Source organism: Perognathus longimembris, chromosome 10 (assembly GCF_023159225.1).
Source record: "Perognathus longimembris pacificus isolate PPM17 chromosome 10, ASM2315922v1, whole genome shotgun sequence".
Taxonomy (NCBI): domain Eukaryota; kingdom Metazoa; phylum Chordata; class Mammalia; order Rodentia; family Heteromyidae; genus Perognathus; species Perognathus longimembris.
In genome coordinates, this window is record NC_063170.1 from 39,309,587 (window position 1) to 39,326,952 (window position 17,366).

General features: G+C 41.5%; 1 protein-coding gene and 1 pseudogene across 1 annotated transcript in view; both read left to right on the forward strand.

Annotated features, from left to right (window-relative positions):
• Window positions 1–15,578, forward strand: part of Plcl2 (phospholipase C like 2) — a 179,496-nt gene extending 163,918 nt beyond the window's left edge. The window contains exon 6 of the mRNA XM_048355928.1: window positions 14,751–15,578. Within this exon, the coding sequence (XP_048211885.1) occupies window positions 14,751–14,933 (183 nt within the window). The 3' untranslated portion in view covers window positions 14,934–15,578. The remainder of the gene's footprint in view (window positions 1–14,750) is intronic.
• Window positions 5,029–7,068, forward strand: LOC125358639 (annotated as a pseudogene).
• Window positions 15,579–17,366: the final 1,788 nt, after the last annotated feature.

The window sequence follows — 17,366 nt, forward strand, 5'->3', positions numbered from 1 at the left end:
AATCACACAGCGTGGAATTTGCGATTACTCAGCTGCTATTTGGTTTGGTTATGTGGGCCTGGGAGATGACACCTACAGAGGAAGTGCTTACGTGTGTGTGTGTGTGTGTGTGTGTGTGTGTGTGTGTGTGTGTGTGTGTTGCTTCTGATGCTCACAGCTTGGGGCCTGATCCTCCCTCATCACTTCCTCCTCTCTGGCCCTAGCCCTGCTCACCTGCCTTCTGTGATTGGCTGCTCACAGAGATGCTTCTGAAGCTCCACCCCACCTCTGCCACCACAGCCACCTGCTCTTGTGCCAGACTAAGCTAGGCTCCAACTGGGCACTTTGTGTGTGTGTCGGGGGTGGGGGGGAACATTCTCCTCCACAGCCCCTGGACCCACCAGAATCCCATCTGCCATGGTGTTGAGGCCCTGTTCTCCTGTTGAGGCCTAACAGCCCCTCCACCATCTCAGCTGAAGCAAACATGAAATTGCTTCTTAAGAAAATGACCTTCCCTCTGGGATATAAATTAAATTGAATCTCTTTAGAATAAGAAAAATTATACTTAGGAGCTAGAGTTGTGACTCAATTGGTGGAGCACCTGCGTAACTAGCTCAAGGCCCCAAATTCAAACTTTATTCCTGTCAAAAAATAAATGTATTCATATTTGTATGAATCTTTGGTAAAACTGGGGAATGACTAGATGTGGTGACATCTCAGATTTGGGGAAAAGTAGGGAGAATCAAGCTGTGGGGATTTTCATTAGAGGGAATTCCCATGGAAGTGCTACAACATGCAATTGAAATGTCTCTGGACTTTTTTAAGGGGCAGTGCAGAGCTAGGAGCCCTGTTCCTCCTGAGTTTCCATGCTCTTCAGCAGCTTGGTGCCCTTCAGTGGAGGGGTGACATCTCCCCATCCTGTCGCCATGGCCTGGCTGCTTCACTTGCGGCCCCTATTGCAGCTCTGTCAAACATGAAGGAAACCACAGAACAGAAAAATGACATGTTCTGAATACCTCTGTTGTCCTGTAGAGAGGTGTGTACCCTCAGTGACTGATGATCTGGGGGATATTTTCCCAGTAAAATTGACAAGCTAGGAGGACGCTTACTCTTTTGCTCCAGGTCTTAGCCTGCCACTGAAGACCTCCTAGAAGGGGACACATCACAGGATAATGACTTGATTTACAATCTATAGCTAAACAGTGGTGTGGCTCGAGTGGTAGAGTGCCATTCTTGAGCAAAAAAGTTAAGTGAGAGCATGAGTCTTTAGGTTAAACCCCAGTCCTGGCATGGTAATCTGTAGCCAAGACTCCTCTTGTTCCCTTGCTGTGCACTCAACATGTACAAGTTGGAAATTTACATTTCTGTTATCACAGGAATAGCAAATTGTCTACATAGTTGCTGATATGCTGAATATATAAAGTTTTAGTTGAATGGGAACTAGAGCCAAGGGGAACTAGACTCAAGTGGTAGCACTCCTGCCTAGCAATCACAAGGCCCTGAGAAGTTCAAACCCAGTGCTACCAAACCCAAAACAAAACCACAAAAAGCAAACTTTTATTTGGAGGTTCTACTCTGCTGGCTTTAAAATGTTGCAAAGTGTAGGGTTCCCTTCTCTGTAGGTGGAACCTTTGGTGGGGGTTCCTGGTTTCCTTTATTTAAAATGCTACAACTTGGTGGGGGTTCACTTCTCTGTAGATGGGCCCCTCTTTTAAATTATCTAAAAGACAAACACACATAGTGAGTTGCAATGCTTTGGTGTGATTTGCTAAGTAGATTCTGTCTTGGGCAGAGTCCTTAATCAGTTCCCTCCTTACAAAACTAGAATAGTGAGCACATTTCCCGTGCAGAATTAAGAGACTGTCATGAGATAATCTTTGTAAATTGCTTAATGCAATACTTGCACAAAGCAGTCCCTCAATTCATGGTAACTGATGTTCCCAGGAGGCTTTGCTGCTGTGTGTTACTTCCTAGTTTGTCTATGACATATTACAGGCTCTGTGATTTCAAAATTAGCTCTGTAATTCCATTCATGGCCATCCGTGGCTAGTTTGAATTGTGGTTGTAAAAAAGGCATTAAGTCATTTCCACAGAATTCTTCTTTTTTATTTCTAGAGCAGTTTTAGAGCCACAGCAAAGTGGAGAGGAAGGGTCAGAGGTTCCCCATATTCTTCCCATACACGTGCATCTCCTCCCCAGCATCAGCAGCCCTCACCAGAGTGGTCCATTTTTTCTCATTGGCACATCATTATTGCTCAGGAAATATTGGATTGAGACATATGTATTCAGTTGTGTGAGTCTGTCATCACCCCCAAACATTGAGTAGCTACAAAATATTAACTTAAAAAAGCCTTCACGTTTGTGATTGCATGCTGTTATTATGCCAGAAACAGAACCGGTGAAGCATTTAGAGGCTTCCTGTTGAGCTGGCGTTTGTTTCCTGTTGCGAGATTGGTGTTAGGGGTTTATAAGTTCAGCTCTCTGGTTTTGGCTGCAGAAGACACTCAGATGAGAGACAGCAGAGGAAGCCTAGCCCAGTGTGCCATCATCACCTGAGCGAGATGCACAGGGTCCCCACAGCCTCTTGGGGATCTCTCCAAGATCAAGCACAGTGATTTTTGGGGCACTTTGATGCATGCAAATCTGGTTATCAAATAGGTGGAGACTCGGGCAGTAACTGGGCAATCAGCCTGTGTGATGGGCCTCTCTGCTTTCTAGCCTCTGCCAGAGTCAGTCTCATCTCTGGAGCACAGATGGTACCATGAGGGTACCTGAGGTCTCCTCTCTTCCCCTCTGTTCCAGTGAATGTGAAAACCAGGAAGGCAGCGGCCTAGTGCCTTCATGTCTCACCTTGGAGTTGGAGCTTTGGGCCCCCACAAAAACCCCAAAGTCAACATGAGGCTGTCATATGGAGGTCAAAGCAGCCTCTGACAACTTACATTCCTGTTTGCATGAAAACAGAACTTTTGTGCTTCTGTTAGCTCCCCAAATTGTATGCATATCCATTTTTTCTCTTCCTTTCTATTTTCTGGGTTCAGGCTCTTTGCTAGCCCCCAGCCCAGAGGTCATAGCACAGGCAGGTGGCAGAGGCCAGGGGAAGGCTTTCTACATGTGCTAGATTCTCACTGCCAGAGCAAAGCAGCTCTGCTGTCTACCAATTTCCCTCATGAACTCTGACAAAAGGGCTTTGAAAACCCAGCTGGAGTATCGACTTCCTGTTAGTTCACCTCTAGATTTGAATAAAAGCAGTGAATCATGATTGTTAATTTGGGTTTAAAACTTTAAAGCACTAGCAGATGTGCCTTGAAATATTTTAATATATTAAAAACGGATACATCTTTTGTGGTCAACAAGCATTTTGATGAGTTGAGTACAGCTGGGCCTGGATTCAGGGTTTGGCCTATGCCATCTTTCCTTTCTTGGCTTCTCCTAGCTTCTATTCAGTTCCTGGCAAGCCACAGACACAGCTGCTGGACCCAGCCACTGTCCTCAACAACATCTCTGGGCAAAAGTAAGAACCTAAGGTTGTTACAACATTTAGAGATGAAAACCAAATAGCGTAAGTTATGAAATTCAAACAGAATGTACAAGTGAGGTTTGTGTTTTTCATGTGAAAACCCTGCCAATCCAGCTTGTAGATGTCTACAAAGCTCCATACGTGGTGTCTGTGGGCAACAGTGTTGTAAATAGCCTTCTACGATCTTCAGAGGTCTGTGAAGCAATGGCTTCACAAACAAACTGCCACAGCAAACTATCACCTCCCCAGAGTTGTTCTTTATTCATGCAGTAGCTGAGCCAGGTGGTTTCAACACAGAACAGAATGAAAGTAGTGGGGCCATATGAAGCAGCCCCTCAAGCCCAGATGTGTTAGGGTCACTTTTAGAATGGTGGGTCACCTACCTGATTGTGGAGAGGCCATATGACTTGTCTGAACTTGAGAATCAGAAGATTCAAAGAGTTCTCTTAATTATCCTGTACCATCTGGGGATTTTTTGTTCTGAAATACTGTAATCATGTGGTGGATCTCTCTGTGCTGATATAGAAAAAGCACCAAGACCAGACTTCTGCTGAGGAACAGAAAACCCCAAAAACAGTACAGTTTCATGATCCCATTTCCATAAGATCAAATGCCTAGTTATAATATACCTAGCGAGAAACATAGGGAAAATAACAAAGCCCATTGTAGGAGGGCAGTGATACAGATGTAAGAGGATATTCATTGCTGTTTACTGATCCTATACCTTTTACCTGGCACAGAGTTAAGCTCTGAAGATTGAGCAGTGACCAGGAGACATGAGAATCCCAGCTCTTATGAAGCTCATATTCTAATGAGATAGAGACAAAACACAGGGCAGGGCATATCTCATGGTAAGAAATGTTGTAAGAAACATGACAGGAGAAGATAAGGAGAGTTGTGGGAAGGAGCAAAGAGTTAGTGTTTCAGATTGAGCCATCAAAGTGGGTTCTACTGTAAGGGAAATTTTAGCATTGACACCTGAAGAAGGTAAGGACATGAGTCACATGTATTTCTGGGTCAAGAGCCTTCTTAGCAGTGGAAATGGTGACTGTATAGACTTTGAGGCCTGCCTGGAGAGGACTTGCTGGATTTGAGGAACATTCTGGAGCCCAGTATAATGAAGGCTAAGTGACCAGGCAGGGAGATAAAAGGGATGAGGACAGTTGTAATGGCAAGGACTTTGATGTTTCTTCCTGAGTTGTTTAGAGAAAACCAATGGGAGATTTTAAACAGAAGGAAGGCATGTCCTAACAGTGCTTTATTGGAGCTCTCTGGCTGCCATGTTGAAAAGGTAGAGTAAGAAAGATCGTCCACCCCTCTTCCTGCCCTGGGTGTGGAGCACCAGCCCCGCCAGGGCCAGGTGTTGGCTGGGATGGTTGGTTACTGCCTTTTGCACCAGCTGCATCCAGGAGGGGGGTTGGGCGATCTTTCTTTTTCTCTTAGAAGAGGGGATTTTTTTTTTCAAGCCCAGGTTTTCTCGTTCTCATCTCACCTCCTCCCGACTCCCGTTCTCCCCCTCCCCACCTATCATCATGATGTCTCCGGATTACATGGTTGTGCTTTTTGAGATCACTGTGGGGGCCACCAGAGCCAAGTTGGGTTCAGATGAGAAGGAGCTGATCCTGCTGTTATGTCAAGTCATGGATCTGGCGAACAAGAAGGTGGGACAATTGCACAAAGTACTAGTTAGACCAGATCAGTTGGAACTGACGGAGGATTGTAAAGAAGAAACTAAAATAGATGCTGAAAGCCTGTCCTCTGCGCTGCAGCTGGACCAAGCCCTTCGACAGTTTAACCAGTCAGTAAGCAATGAACTGAATATTGGGGTAGGAACTGCCTTCTATCTCTGTACTGATGGACAACTTCATGTCAGGCAAATCCTGTACCCCGAAGCTTCCAAGAAGAATATATTACTACCTGAATGCTTCAAATCCTTCTTTGATCTTGGAAAAGAATTCAAGAAATGTTGCACTGGCTCACCAGATAACAACAAATTGAATGTTGCAGCAATGACAGAGTGTTTAAACTTTGAGAAGAATAGTTCAGTCTCCCGATATGGAGCCTCTCAAGTTGAAGATATGGGAAATATAATTTTAGCAATGATTTCAGAGTCTTATAATCACAGATTTTCAGACCTAGAGAGACTAAACTACAAATCTGAAAGTGGCACTTGAAGCAAGATGGAACTTATTGGTGATAACACTGTAGTCAGGGCACGAGGCTTACCCTGGCAGTCTTCAGATCAAGATATTGCAAGATTCTTCAAAGGACTGAATATTGCCAAAGGAGGTGCAGCACTTTGTCTAAATGCTCAGGGCCAAAGGAATGGAGAAGCTCTGATTATGTTTGTGAGTGAGGAGCACAGAGACCTAGCACTGCAGAGGCACAAACATCACATGGGGAGCTGGTACATTGAGGCTTACAGAGCCACAGGTGAAGATTTTCTTAAAATTGCTGGTGGAACATCCAATGAGGTTGCCCAGTTTCTCTCTAAGGAAAATCAAGTGATTGTCCGGATGAGGGGGCTGCCTTTCACGGCCGCAGCAGAGGAAGTGGTAGCCTTCCTCGGACAGAATTGCCCCAACACTGGAGGAAAGGAAGGCATCCTTTTTGTCACCTACCCCGATGCGCAGCCCACAGGCGATGCTTTTGTGCTCTTTGCCTGTGAGGAATATGTGCAGAATGCATTGAGGAAGCACAAGGAGTTTCTGAGTAAAAGATACATTGAGCTTTTCAGGAGCACCACAGCTGAAGTTCAGCAAGTGCTGAATCGATTCTCCTCTGTCCCTCTCATCCGACTGCCAACCCCTCCGATTATTCCGGTACTACCTCGACAATTTGTGCACCCTACCAATGTTAGAGACTGTATATGCCTTCGAGGTCTTCCCTATGCAACCACAATAGAGGACATCCTGGAGTTCCTGGGGGAGTTTTCCACAGATATTTGTACCCATGGGGTTCACATGGTATTGAATCACCAGGGCCGCCCATCAGGAGATGCCTTTATCCAAATGAAGTCTATGGACAGAGCATTTATGCCTGCGCACAAGTATCATAAAAAAACCATGAAGGACAGATATGTTGAAGTCTTTCAGTGTTCAGCTGAGGAGATGAACTTTGTGTTAATGGGGGGCACTTTAAATCGAAATGGCTTATCCTCACCATCATGTGAGTTACCATGCCTGTCTCCTCCATCCTACACATTCCCAGCTCCAGCAGCAGTGATTCCTACAGAAATTGCCATTTATGAACCTTCTGTGCTTTTGAATCCATGAGCATTGCAGCCCTCCACAGCCTACTACCCAGCAAGCACTCAGCTCTTCATGAACTACACAGCATACTATCCCAGCCCCCCAGGTTCTAGTCGTCTTGGCTACTTCCCTACAGCTGCTAGTCTTAGCGGTGTTCCTCCACAGACTGGCATGGTGGTTGGAATGCAGGGTCTGGCCTACAATACTGGAGTTAAGGAAATTCTTAACTTCTTCCAAGGTTACCATTATGCAACCGAGGATGGATTTGTACACACAACTGACCAGGCCAGAACTCTACCCAAAGAATGGCTTTGTATTTAAGGGTCCCAGCAGTTAGGCCATCCTTAGAAAAGAAGTATTTGAAAGATGTGTGATGACCATGAAACTACCAGACACAAGAATACTTCTAGCAATTTTGGGGGAAGTTTGTCTACACTCAGGCTGCAGTATTTCAGCAAACATGTTTGGACAGTGGACCTGGCTTATTTTTGTGCCTTATTTTGATGGAGTGAAAATTTTGAGCCAGCAAAGCCAAATCCTAATATCAGCATGCCTGGCTCCTTGCTGATTACAGATAGACATTTAAATATGAACTTGAGATCAGATGTCTCTATTACTTCCAGCTAATGTGGCATCATAGGTATTCCCTAAGCTTAAGTCTTTGATTAAAAATAGTCTGGTAGTGTGTCTACCACTAACTGTCATGTAAGTTTTTTCTTATGTATTCCCAATTTTCTGTCTCCCATTTCTGTACAAGCATGTCCTTTTGCTGAGTAATTGAAGCATAAGGTCCTAGAATATTTACATCACAAACTTAAGGAGAGGAATAAAACTAAAATTTTCCCAACCTCTTAGCTATCATAATGTCTTACAGGTTAAAACATACACACAAACACAAACATGCAGGCATACACACACTACCTATTTAACTGATTTTTGAAACACCCATTCAACCTGGTGGTACACACAGCTCAGTGGTAGAGCACTTGCATAGCATGTGTGAGGCCCTGGGTTTGATCAGCACATCCTACACACCTTCCTTCTCTCCTCCCCTACCTCCACAAATACCACGATAATTTAGAAAAAAAGCTACACCCTCCTGACCACATACATGCTTAAAAACTTTGGATCTTTTTCTCAGCAGGAACCAGTTGTAAATAACAATGAGGTAGGGGCCAGAATGCGAAATCAAAAATGAAGCAGCTACATGTAGATTTCTAGGTTGAACTGTAACCCAATATTGTGGCTTCATATGTATTATTTTATATTGTACTTTTTCATTGTTGATGGTTTGAACTTTAATAAGAGAAATCCCATAGTTTTTAATATCACCAAAATAAGACCATTTGAACAGTGTATTCTAGAAAGCAATATACTAACTGAAGTCAGTGCTTGTATATATTAAGATAGCCTTAAACCTTCTTCTGTAGTAACCTGTCAAATAATTAAAATTTTTAAAAGAGTAAGACTGTAGTCAGAATGCTAGACTGAGAGGTAAACACAGATGCAATTAGAGCTGGTACTGATGCTGTCAGTATTTAGCACTGTGTTTAGCCATGTTTATGCCTCAAAAGTGCAATATTAGACACTAGCTAGTTAGTATTGCTTCCTCATAAAGAGGAAAAGGATTTGATTAAGTGCATATATTTCTTTGTTATTCACATTGCCCTTTGCTTGAATTCAATGCCATGAAGATTTCCGTGGCTGCTATTTTTATTTAGCTTGCATTAGTTTGATTAACATCTTAAAGGAGAGCCTAACATTACCTGACCAACAATGGCCATTAACTGCAGTAGTACAAAAGGAAGAAAAAAAAATCGGGAAAATTGGTGAGAACTTGAACTTAACATCAGGAAAAGAAGTTTTTTGTATTTGCACTTGATGCCTTAAGATAGTCTCTTCCCAAAGCTCTGGAAGACTAAAATAGGCAATAATATTACAATGCTACTGAGTTTTTGTAGAATTGTTAGATTTGATAATAAAATTTGCCTGCTTAAAAAAAAAAAAAAAGAAAGATCAGTCACAAGAGTGCTGTCATAAACCCAAAGAAAGATAGCTATCTATGGCTGAGGCTGCAGTAGTGGCAATGAGGATGGTAAAAATAGTAAAGAGAACCTATGCACGTGCGCGCACACACACACGTGTGTAGTTTTAAGATTGAGACAATAGTTGCTGCTGACAGGTGGGATAAGGATGGAAGAGAAAGATTGGCATCCATGATGGATGGGTTTTTGGTCCATTTGACTGCACGAATATATATGCTTTGACTGAGGAGATGATTGTAGAGGAGTAGTATGACAGAAGAAGTTCAGTCTTGGATATGTCATGTCTCAAAGAATATACCAGATAGACATTTCCAACAAAGATCCATTAGTTTTCATTAATAAAAGTAATTTTATATTATTAATCAATGAAATTTGAAGCTGAAAATGACAGAAAAAATCAACAAAACCAAAAATAAAAAATAAAAAGGGTGGAATGCCAGTGGTTTTACACTCCTGTAATTCTAGCTAATTAGGAGGCTGAGATCTGAGGACTGTGGTTCAAAACTAGCCTGGGCAGGAAAGTCCAAGAGACTTTTATCTCTAGTTAAGTAGCAAAAAAGCTAGGTTCTTATCTCTAGTGAAGTACAAAAAAAGCCTTGAGTAGCAACTTCTCAAGGGAGAGTATTCAGACCCTGAGCTCAAGTCTCTGGACCAACACACACACACACACACACACACACACACACACACACACACACACACACACACGCACGCACACACACACACAAACAACACAATTCAGTAGGCACCAGTGGCTCATGCCTGTAATTCTAGCTACCCAGGATCTAAGGATTGCAGTTCAAGCCAGCCCAGACAGGAAAGTCTATGAGACTTCTGTCTCAATAATTATTGAGCAGAATGCCAGAGGTGAAACTCTGGCTGCTTAAGTTGCAGAGTGCCAGCCTTGAGCAAAAAACTAAGGGACAGTGCCAAGCCCCTGGGTTCAAGCCCCAGTACTGATACCAGAACAAAAACTCAATACAATCAGTAGCTTCTACTTAGGCTAAGGGAGAAAAAGAAAAGCAGGAAAATTGTATAGCATAAATTATCAATGTCTGAAGTAAAAGAGAAGAGTACAATTCCTATAGGCACTAAAAAGGATTAAAAGAACATCATGAACCTTCTTTGTCAAAAAAATTGATAACCTTACATGGAATGGCCCAATTTCTTAAACCACATGACCTGCCAAGATTCATTTTAAGAATAAGTAGACTGAGTAGGCTTATATCTATAGATAAATTGAATCAATAATTAATATTATTTTCAAACAGAAAGCACCAATCCAAGTAGGTTCACTTGTGTACTCTATTAAACATTTAACGAGGAAATGATACTAATTCTGTAAATCTCTCCCAGAAGATAAAGTGGAAGAAACATTTCCTAATTAATTGTATCTCTCCAGCATTACTAGAACTAAAGGCATCACAGGAAAGGAAAATTGCAGACCAGTATCTCCTGTGAACATAGATGAAAAAAATTCTCAAAAATAGTAGCAATTAGAATTCAACACAATATAAAAAGAATTACATGCCACAACCAAGTCGTATGTATGCCAGGAATATAAGACTAATTCAACTTATAAAATTCAGTTAAAATCCATCACACCACATAGGCTAAAGAAGAAAACTTTCATGGTCATATAATAGAAGCAGAAAAAGCATTTGATAAGATTGAACTGTCAGTAAACGAGGAATAGATGGAAACTTCCTCAATTAGATAAAAATATATCTACAAAAACCTGCACCTAACTTCATACTTAATTGTAAGAAACAAAGCTTTTCTATAATATCAGCAACAAAATGATGTGTCCCTTCTCAGAAAATATGTCCTTCTCAACACTTAAGTCCTAATACAAGAAAACAAGAAAATGAAATTAAAAGTATGCAAATTGAGGAGGAAAAAAAGAAAATTTGTTCATAGATGCTATAATGTTCCATTATAGAAAATTTGAACCAAGAAATCAAACTTCCACTAATGGGAAGACAGCAATTATAGAAAAAGTTACATAATTCAAAGATGATATACAACAATTACTTGACTTATTCTATACCAACAAAGAGCAAATGGAATTTGAAATAAAAAGCACATTCCTATTTACATCAGCATCCCCAGAGTGAAATCCTTAGGTATAGGTCTAGCAAAATCTATATAAGACTCATGTGAGGAAATCTGCAAAACTCTGATGAAAGATTCAAAAGAACTAAGCAAACAGAGAAGCGGTCCATATTCCTGGATACAAAGAGTAAATATAGACTTGCAAATTCACTGCAATCTCAATCAGGACTTTGTAAGTTATTTTATACATCTGGAAAGACTGGTCCTCAATGGTCTATGTGACCCAGAGTAGCCAGTGTAGCAGTGAAGGAGAAGATCTGACTCCAGTGAGATCACAGGACTGACACTGCTACATTTAAGATTTACTGCAAAGCTCCAGTAATCCAGAGCGTGGTACTGGAAAAGGCCAAATAGATTGCTGGAAAGAATAGAGAACTTAGAAACTGATTCACAATACAGTCAATGGATTGTTTTCTTACAAAGAGTTCTCTCAACAAGTGTTTCCAGAACAAATGGACAACATACACAAGATGCACATACACATACATTACAACCTTTCTCAAGAACTCAAAATGAACCATAGATCTAAAGATAGAGCACAAAACTATAGAATTGGAAGATGGTAAGACAAAAAATCTGAAAATATTCATTATGGCAATATATAACTTTTTTAGATACACCACTAAAAATGCAGTTCATAAAAATAAGAATTGATAGATTTGAATCCATTAAAACTAAAACATTTGACTTCATTAAAAGTAAAAAGTGCTGTGTGAAAGACAATGTCAGTAGAACAAGACAAGGTTAGTAGACAATATTTGTTTTGTTTATTGTCTTTGTTGGTAGTGGGGCTTGAATTCTGGGCCTTGATGCTGTCCCTGAGCTCTTCAGCTCAAGGCTAGTGGTCTACCACTTGAGCCACAGCACCACTTCCATATATTTGCAAAAGATACATTTGATTAAGGATGGTTTTCCAAAATACACAAAAAATTCTCAAAGCATGCCAACAGAACTTAAAATGGGCAGAGATGAGCAGATGTGTCATCAGAGAAGATATACAAATGATGAGTTAAGTACAGAAAAAGACATTCACTACTATATGCCATTAGAGATTGCAAATAGGAGCTAGGTTCTACTATATTCTTATTAGAATGGCCAAAATCCAACTAACAGCACCAAATGCAGGCAAGCATGGAGGAATTTTTCTTGCTGTAAGGAATGCAAAATGATACAGTCACTTTGGAAGATAATGTGGTAGCATTTTACAAAACTAAATACTGTCAACCTTTAATGCAACAAGCACACTCCTTGATATATACCCAAGTGACTTAAAAACATCTGTCCACATTTGTAGCAGACTTGGTGTTTTTTTTTTACAATTACCATAATTTGGAAGTAATCAAAATGTCTTTGGGATGGTGAATGGGGCAAGTCTAGACAAAGGCATGATGTTCAGTGCCCAATAGAAATGATCAATTGAACTGTACAAAGAAATGTAGGCACCTTAAGTCCATAGGACTCAGTGAAAGAACTCAGGCAGAAAAGGCTACTTATTCTATTATTCCCACTCTGTAACATGATGGAGAAGGCAAAGCTACAGTGACTGTACAAAGTTGTATAGAGGATGCTTAGGGCATTATACTACTACACATAATATCCCTATGATGGAAATGTTGTTATACACTTGTCCAAAACCCATACAAGACCAAGAGCAAATTTAAATGGTTGATTTGGGGTGATTTATTGCTATACCCCCAGTGTAGGTTCACCGGTGATGCACGTGCCATCACAGTATAATAGGGTATGATGTTGGAGGAAGTTGTGTATCAGTGGGATGTGGAAAGTCTCTGTTTTTTTCTGTGAACCTGAAAGTACTTTTTCAAAAAAAGGAAAGTTTATTATATTTTAAAAAGCATTTGGAATTTTAAAACCTAGTTACGATCTGCGAAAACTGTGCATGCATATAGAATTCTGCTTGTGAAGGCAAATCAACTCCTAAATAAGAAATTATGTTGCTGATATAATCTTCCATATTTATATCCAATGCCTGTTTTAAACTAGTAGGTTTTCAACATAGGAATTTAATGACAAAGAGGCATGAATAAAAACGAAGCTCCTTCAGGTTAACAAAGCAATGGAACATCTATTTATAGTCACTAATTAAAAGTCCCTGAGGAGCAGGAAAGTCATAAATGGTACATGGTGAGCAACAGCCATTCTGTGGACTTGGACCTCATGGTGGTTCAAAGTCACATAGCAATTTGCTCTCACCACTGGCTGCAGTCTAATTCTAGTCCTGTTGCCTGGAAGGTAAGTCCCTCGCCCGTTACCTCAGCTGTGCAGGAATACTTCCAAGGGGATAACTGGAGAGTTTTGAAATGGAAGTGTGCCAAAGAAAACTTCAAATTATATAGAAGAATCATAAGGGAAACAATAGAATAAATTGAGAGCCTGAGAGGAAGATAGAGCATAGTTAGCACGGAGAGTAAGAAAAAAGAAAAGGTGATAAATAGTATGCTACGGAGGAGTATTGGGATCTACAGCAAAAGAGTACCCCATCCTCTCCTAACTTTCATGACCTTGCAGTCTTGCTGTTACATTGGCCCAGTGGTTCTCAACTGGACCATACCTACCCTGCCCCCCAAGAGACACTTAGATTGTCTGGCAGACTTCTTTTGACTGTCACAATCAGATGCTGCTGGGATCTAGTCAATCAAGGCCAGGATGCTGATAAATTCCCTGAGATGTGCAAGACAGCCTCAAGCCCCACCAAACAATACTCTGACCCCCAAAACTCAAGCTGTACAAAGCAGACAAACTACACTGGCCCATATCAGCTCAAATGCCAGACTCCCAGTGTCTGTGATCCAGTCCATCCACCCTCTTTTTCTATGCCAGGCACATGGCCAGACCTCATAAAGAGAAGTTAAAATTGGGCCAGGAACATCTATCCAGAGTAGAAGACTAGGGCTGGGGATATGGCCTAGTGGCAAGAGTGCTTGCCTCGTATACATGAGGCCCTAGGTTCGATTCCCCAGCACCACATATACAGAAAATGGCCAGAAGTGGCGCTGTGGCTCAAGTGGCAGAGTGCTAGCCTTGAGCAAAAAAGAAGCCAGGGACAGTGCTCAGGCCCTGAGTCCAAGCCCCAGGACTAGTAAAAAACACACACACACAAAAAAAAAAAACAGAGTAGAAGACTCTTCTCATTCTTCCTTCAGCATGAAGACCTGCCTGTATGGCCAGGACTCCAGTGCTGTCTGGAGTCTTCCTCATGATGTCACATAGTCGATGTCAGGGCAGAGGGAGGGAGGAGGGGTAGAAAGAGGGACATGCCTAACCATCTTTGTGTGGGAGGGCTAGGCCTGTATGTCTTGACTGAAGTACTGGTTCCATTTGGTAACATAGCAGAACTAGAGGCAAAGTACCAGCGACATTGTTCTGCTTCGGACGTTGTACTGTAGTCGCTGAGATGTAGCCAGCAGACAAATTCTGGAGAGATAGACAACTCAGTGTACTATCTTTATTTCCTTCTTTGTTTCGGTGCTTATTTTATTTTAAAAAAAAAACAACCAAAAAACTTTTTTTAAACCTTAAAAAGAAAAGAAATAAAACTGGCCAAACAAGGAAAGACATGATTTTATTCAGAATAGTCAGGAACCATCTACACATGAGCACCCTTCAGGTTTAAGGTGGAAAGGGCTAGAAGGACAGCCTGCTGGGAAGTAGTGTGACATTGAAACTGGGAAAACAAACTCATTCCTTATTAAAACTGACCTATTAAGATGCAGTGCCAATAAGAAGTAAGTACACCATGGGCAGAATCCAAACACTTCTATTTCAGCAGAAGACCTGTATTGTAAAGTCATGCCTAATGCTGTTGAATTGCATGTTTTGTTACAGGGACAAGCAGATCTCTTGAAATACGCTAAGAATGAGACTCTGGAGAACCTGAAGCAAATCCATTACGCTGCTGTTTCATGTGGGCTGAATAAACCAGGAACTGAAAATGCTGAGGTTCAGAAGCCACGCCGGAGCCTGGAAGTCATACCTGAAAAAGTGAATGATGATGGACAGGGAGAATAAGGGGACTTGTACATCATTTCTGAGTTTATAACTCTAGGACCAACTGTAATCAAAGGAAACATTTGCTTTGCACTCACTATGAAAATAATATTTGGGATTTTTCAAGCACAACTGGAATAGCTAATTACAGTCTATTAAAACTGTGAATGTGTGTAGCAATCCTATGTGTGAAGGCAAATAAACTCGGGAACAAGATGCTATTATATCCCTGGCCAAAATATGCTATATTTGTATACAACAACGATCCTGAGTTTCAGTATGAAGAACAAGTTATTTTCACTCTAGTTCCCTTGAAAAACAGACATTTCCTAAGTGAAAACACTTTCTTAAGAGGAAGGGATTGCATTGTCAAATGAGTATTTATTGGTAATTAACCTAATCGACACATTTTGTAAGGTAGGTTGCCAGCGTCTCTGGGTTGTAGACTATTTTGGTGGCATGCTTGCTGAGCCATAATTACTGAGGAGAATGTAAGTGAACAGAGCCATCAAGAATGAGGAGAACGTGCAATGGACTCAACTATCTGGCTGAAGACTTGCTGTCAGCACAGCGGACAACGCAAAAGCAGCCGATCTAGAAGAACACCTTGTAAATAGTTCTTCATTGTATGAAGTAGTGTTGACATTAAAGAGATGTTTTATGATATTTCTCTAAGAGCAGTATGTACTTTTAATGGACCTTTAACTTTTTCATTTTCAAGCTCAAAATAGTCCACTTGGAAGAAGAGCCAATTCCTTGTTTGAATGATTGTGTTAAACATAAGTTGCTAGTGTGGCTTGACTGTGCTGTTAGTAGGGTTTCAACAGCTGACTGATTATAAAGTGAACATAGACCCTCCCCTACCCCCTGTCCCTCCACACACAGCTGCCCTCTTAGGCTTAGGGATGAGTCCTAGTGTAAGGTACCTGGGAATCAAGCAGCAAGTGGGAGGCAGCTGGGAGCATCTGGGGCCACCTCACTTCCCACCAGCTGACAGGTGACAAAGCCCCTCGGGGTTGGTTTATCTGAGAAAGTCTGTTTCTCCTTCAGTCTTGAGGGTTTTTTTCACAGCTGAGTTTTTAAACCATGCCTTTATTTTCAAAACTAGTGAAAATTCATGTTATGTTTGTTTTTTAAAGATACTGAAAGTGATATTGAAACTAATTACTGCTTTTTCCCAAACCAAAATTGGCAGAGTAAAAACTCCATGTTAATGACTCATTATCGTTTCTGTTCATTGGTTCAGGTCCATGGGCCAGATATGTGTATGTGATCTTTAGCTGGGTGCCTCATTATTTCCCGGGGGGCGGGAAGGGACAGGACAGAATCATTCATTTCCTTTCACCCAGGCTTTTGAAAATCCTTAAGCAACTCTTTGCTCAGCTTCTTCCAGGTGTGTTCTAAAAGTTCATACATTGGGGGCTCCATCTCTACTAGTTCCTGGCTAGATGCAATCCTGGTTAGGAATGAATCCTGCCTGACTCTTAGGGAACAGTGCCACTCCCCACATTAACAGCTATCCAACAACCAGTACCTTGGGGCTCTTAGCTCAGAAATGCATCCTTCACAGAGGAAAAATGAATAGAAAATAGAGAGTAAGCTAGATTCATAGAAGGAGAAATGAAATAACATATAACAGATTGTTGTTAAAAATCCTAGAATTCTGTAGGTAAGTAGCAATATTCATGGGAAAGTGAAAAATCTAGAAGTCATAGAAACTGGCTTTTAAAATATAATGAGGTTGAAAACAAATGGCTATATTTGTGATAATAGCAGGCATTATTAGCTAACAGGTGAGTCAAATCACTCTAATCACAAGAAATGGGTAATTTGTTGTACTTTGTACGGGCCTGGAACCCATCATCTTAAGCTGAAGGAATTGAGATCATCCACATGTGGAGGCTGCAGGTAGAAAAAATAAAATCCGTCCCTTGATGTCTCCAAGTCTTTAGAGGTCATCCGTGGATTCTGGATCTAGCCTGGGGCTTGTTCTACTGTCATGATAAAAGCCAGGGGATGGGGAGCATCAGGCATCTGTGTGGTCCAGAGGTGGCCCCAAAGCAGCTATGTTTCTCCCATTAGTCTGGGCCCTGCCCCCACAGAGGCACTCCCAGTCAGTGAAGCTGTGGACCAGCAGAGCACAATGTCATGGCCTGTGGAGCTGGGAGTTTCCTTTTCCTCATTCAGAGGGAAACAAAACATTTAGAAAAATGACTGGGACCAAGGTTATGATTTATACACAGTTTTCTCTTACAAAGTACTTTACTGGTGTGCTGTGGACAGAACCAGCTGAACTCTTATAATAGTTACCCTACCCCCCCCCCCCCCCGCCCCGATCAATGTAAACAAGATCCCTGCTCCTGGGTTTCCTAACTTGTGGGGTACTCAGGCTCCTAGGATTCCTAAGTTGTGGAATTCTCCAGTTCACATGCAGGCTTCCCTCTGCCATCTACA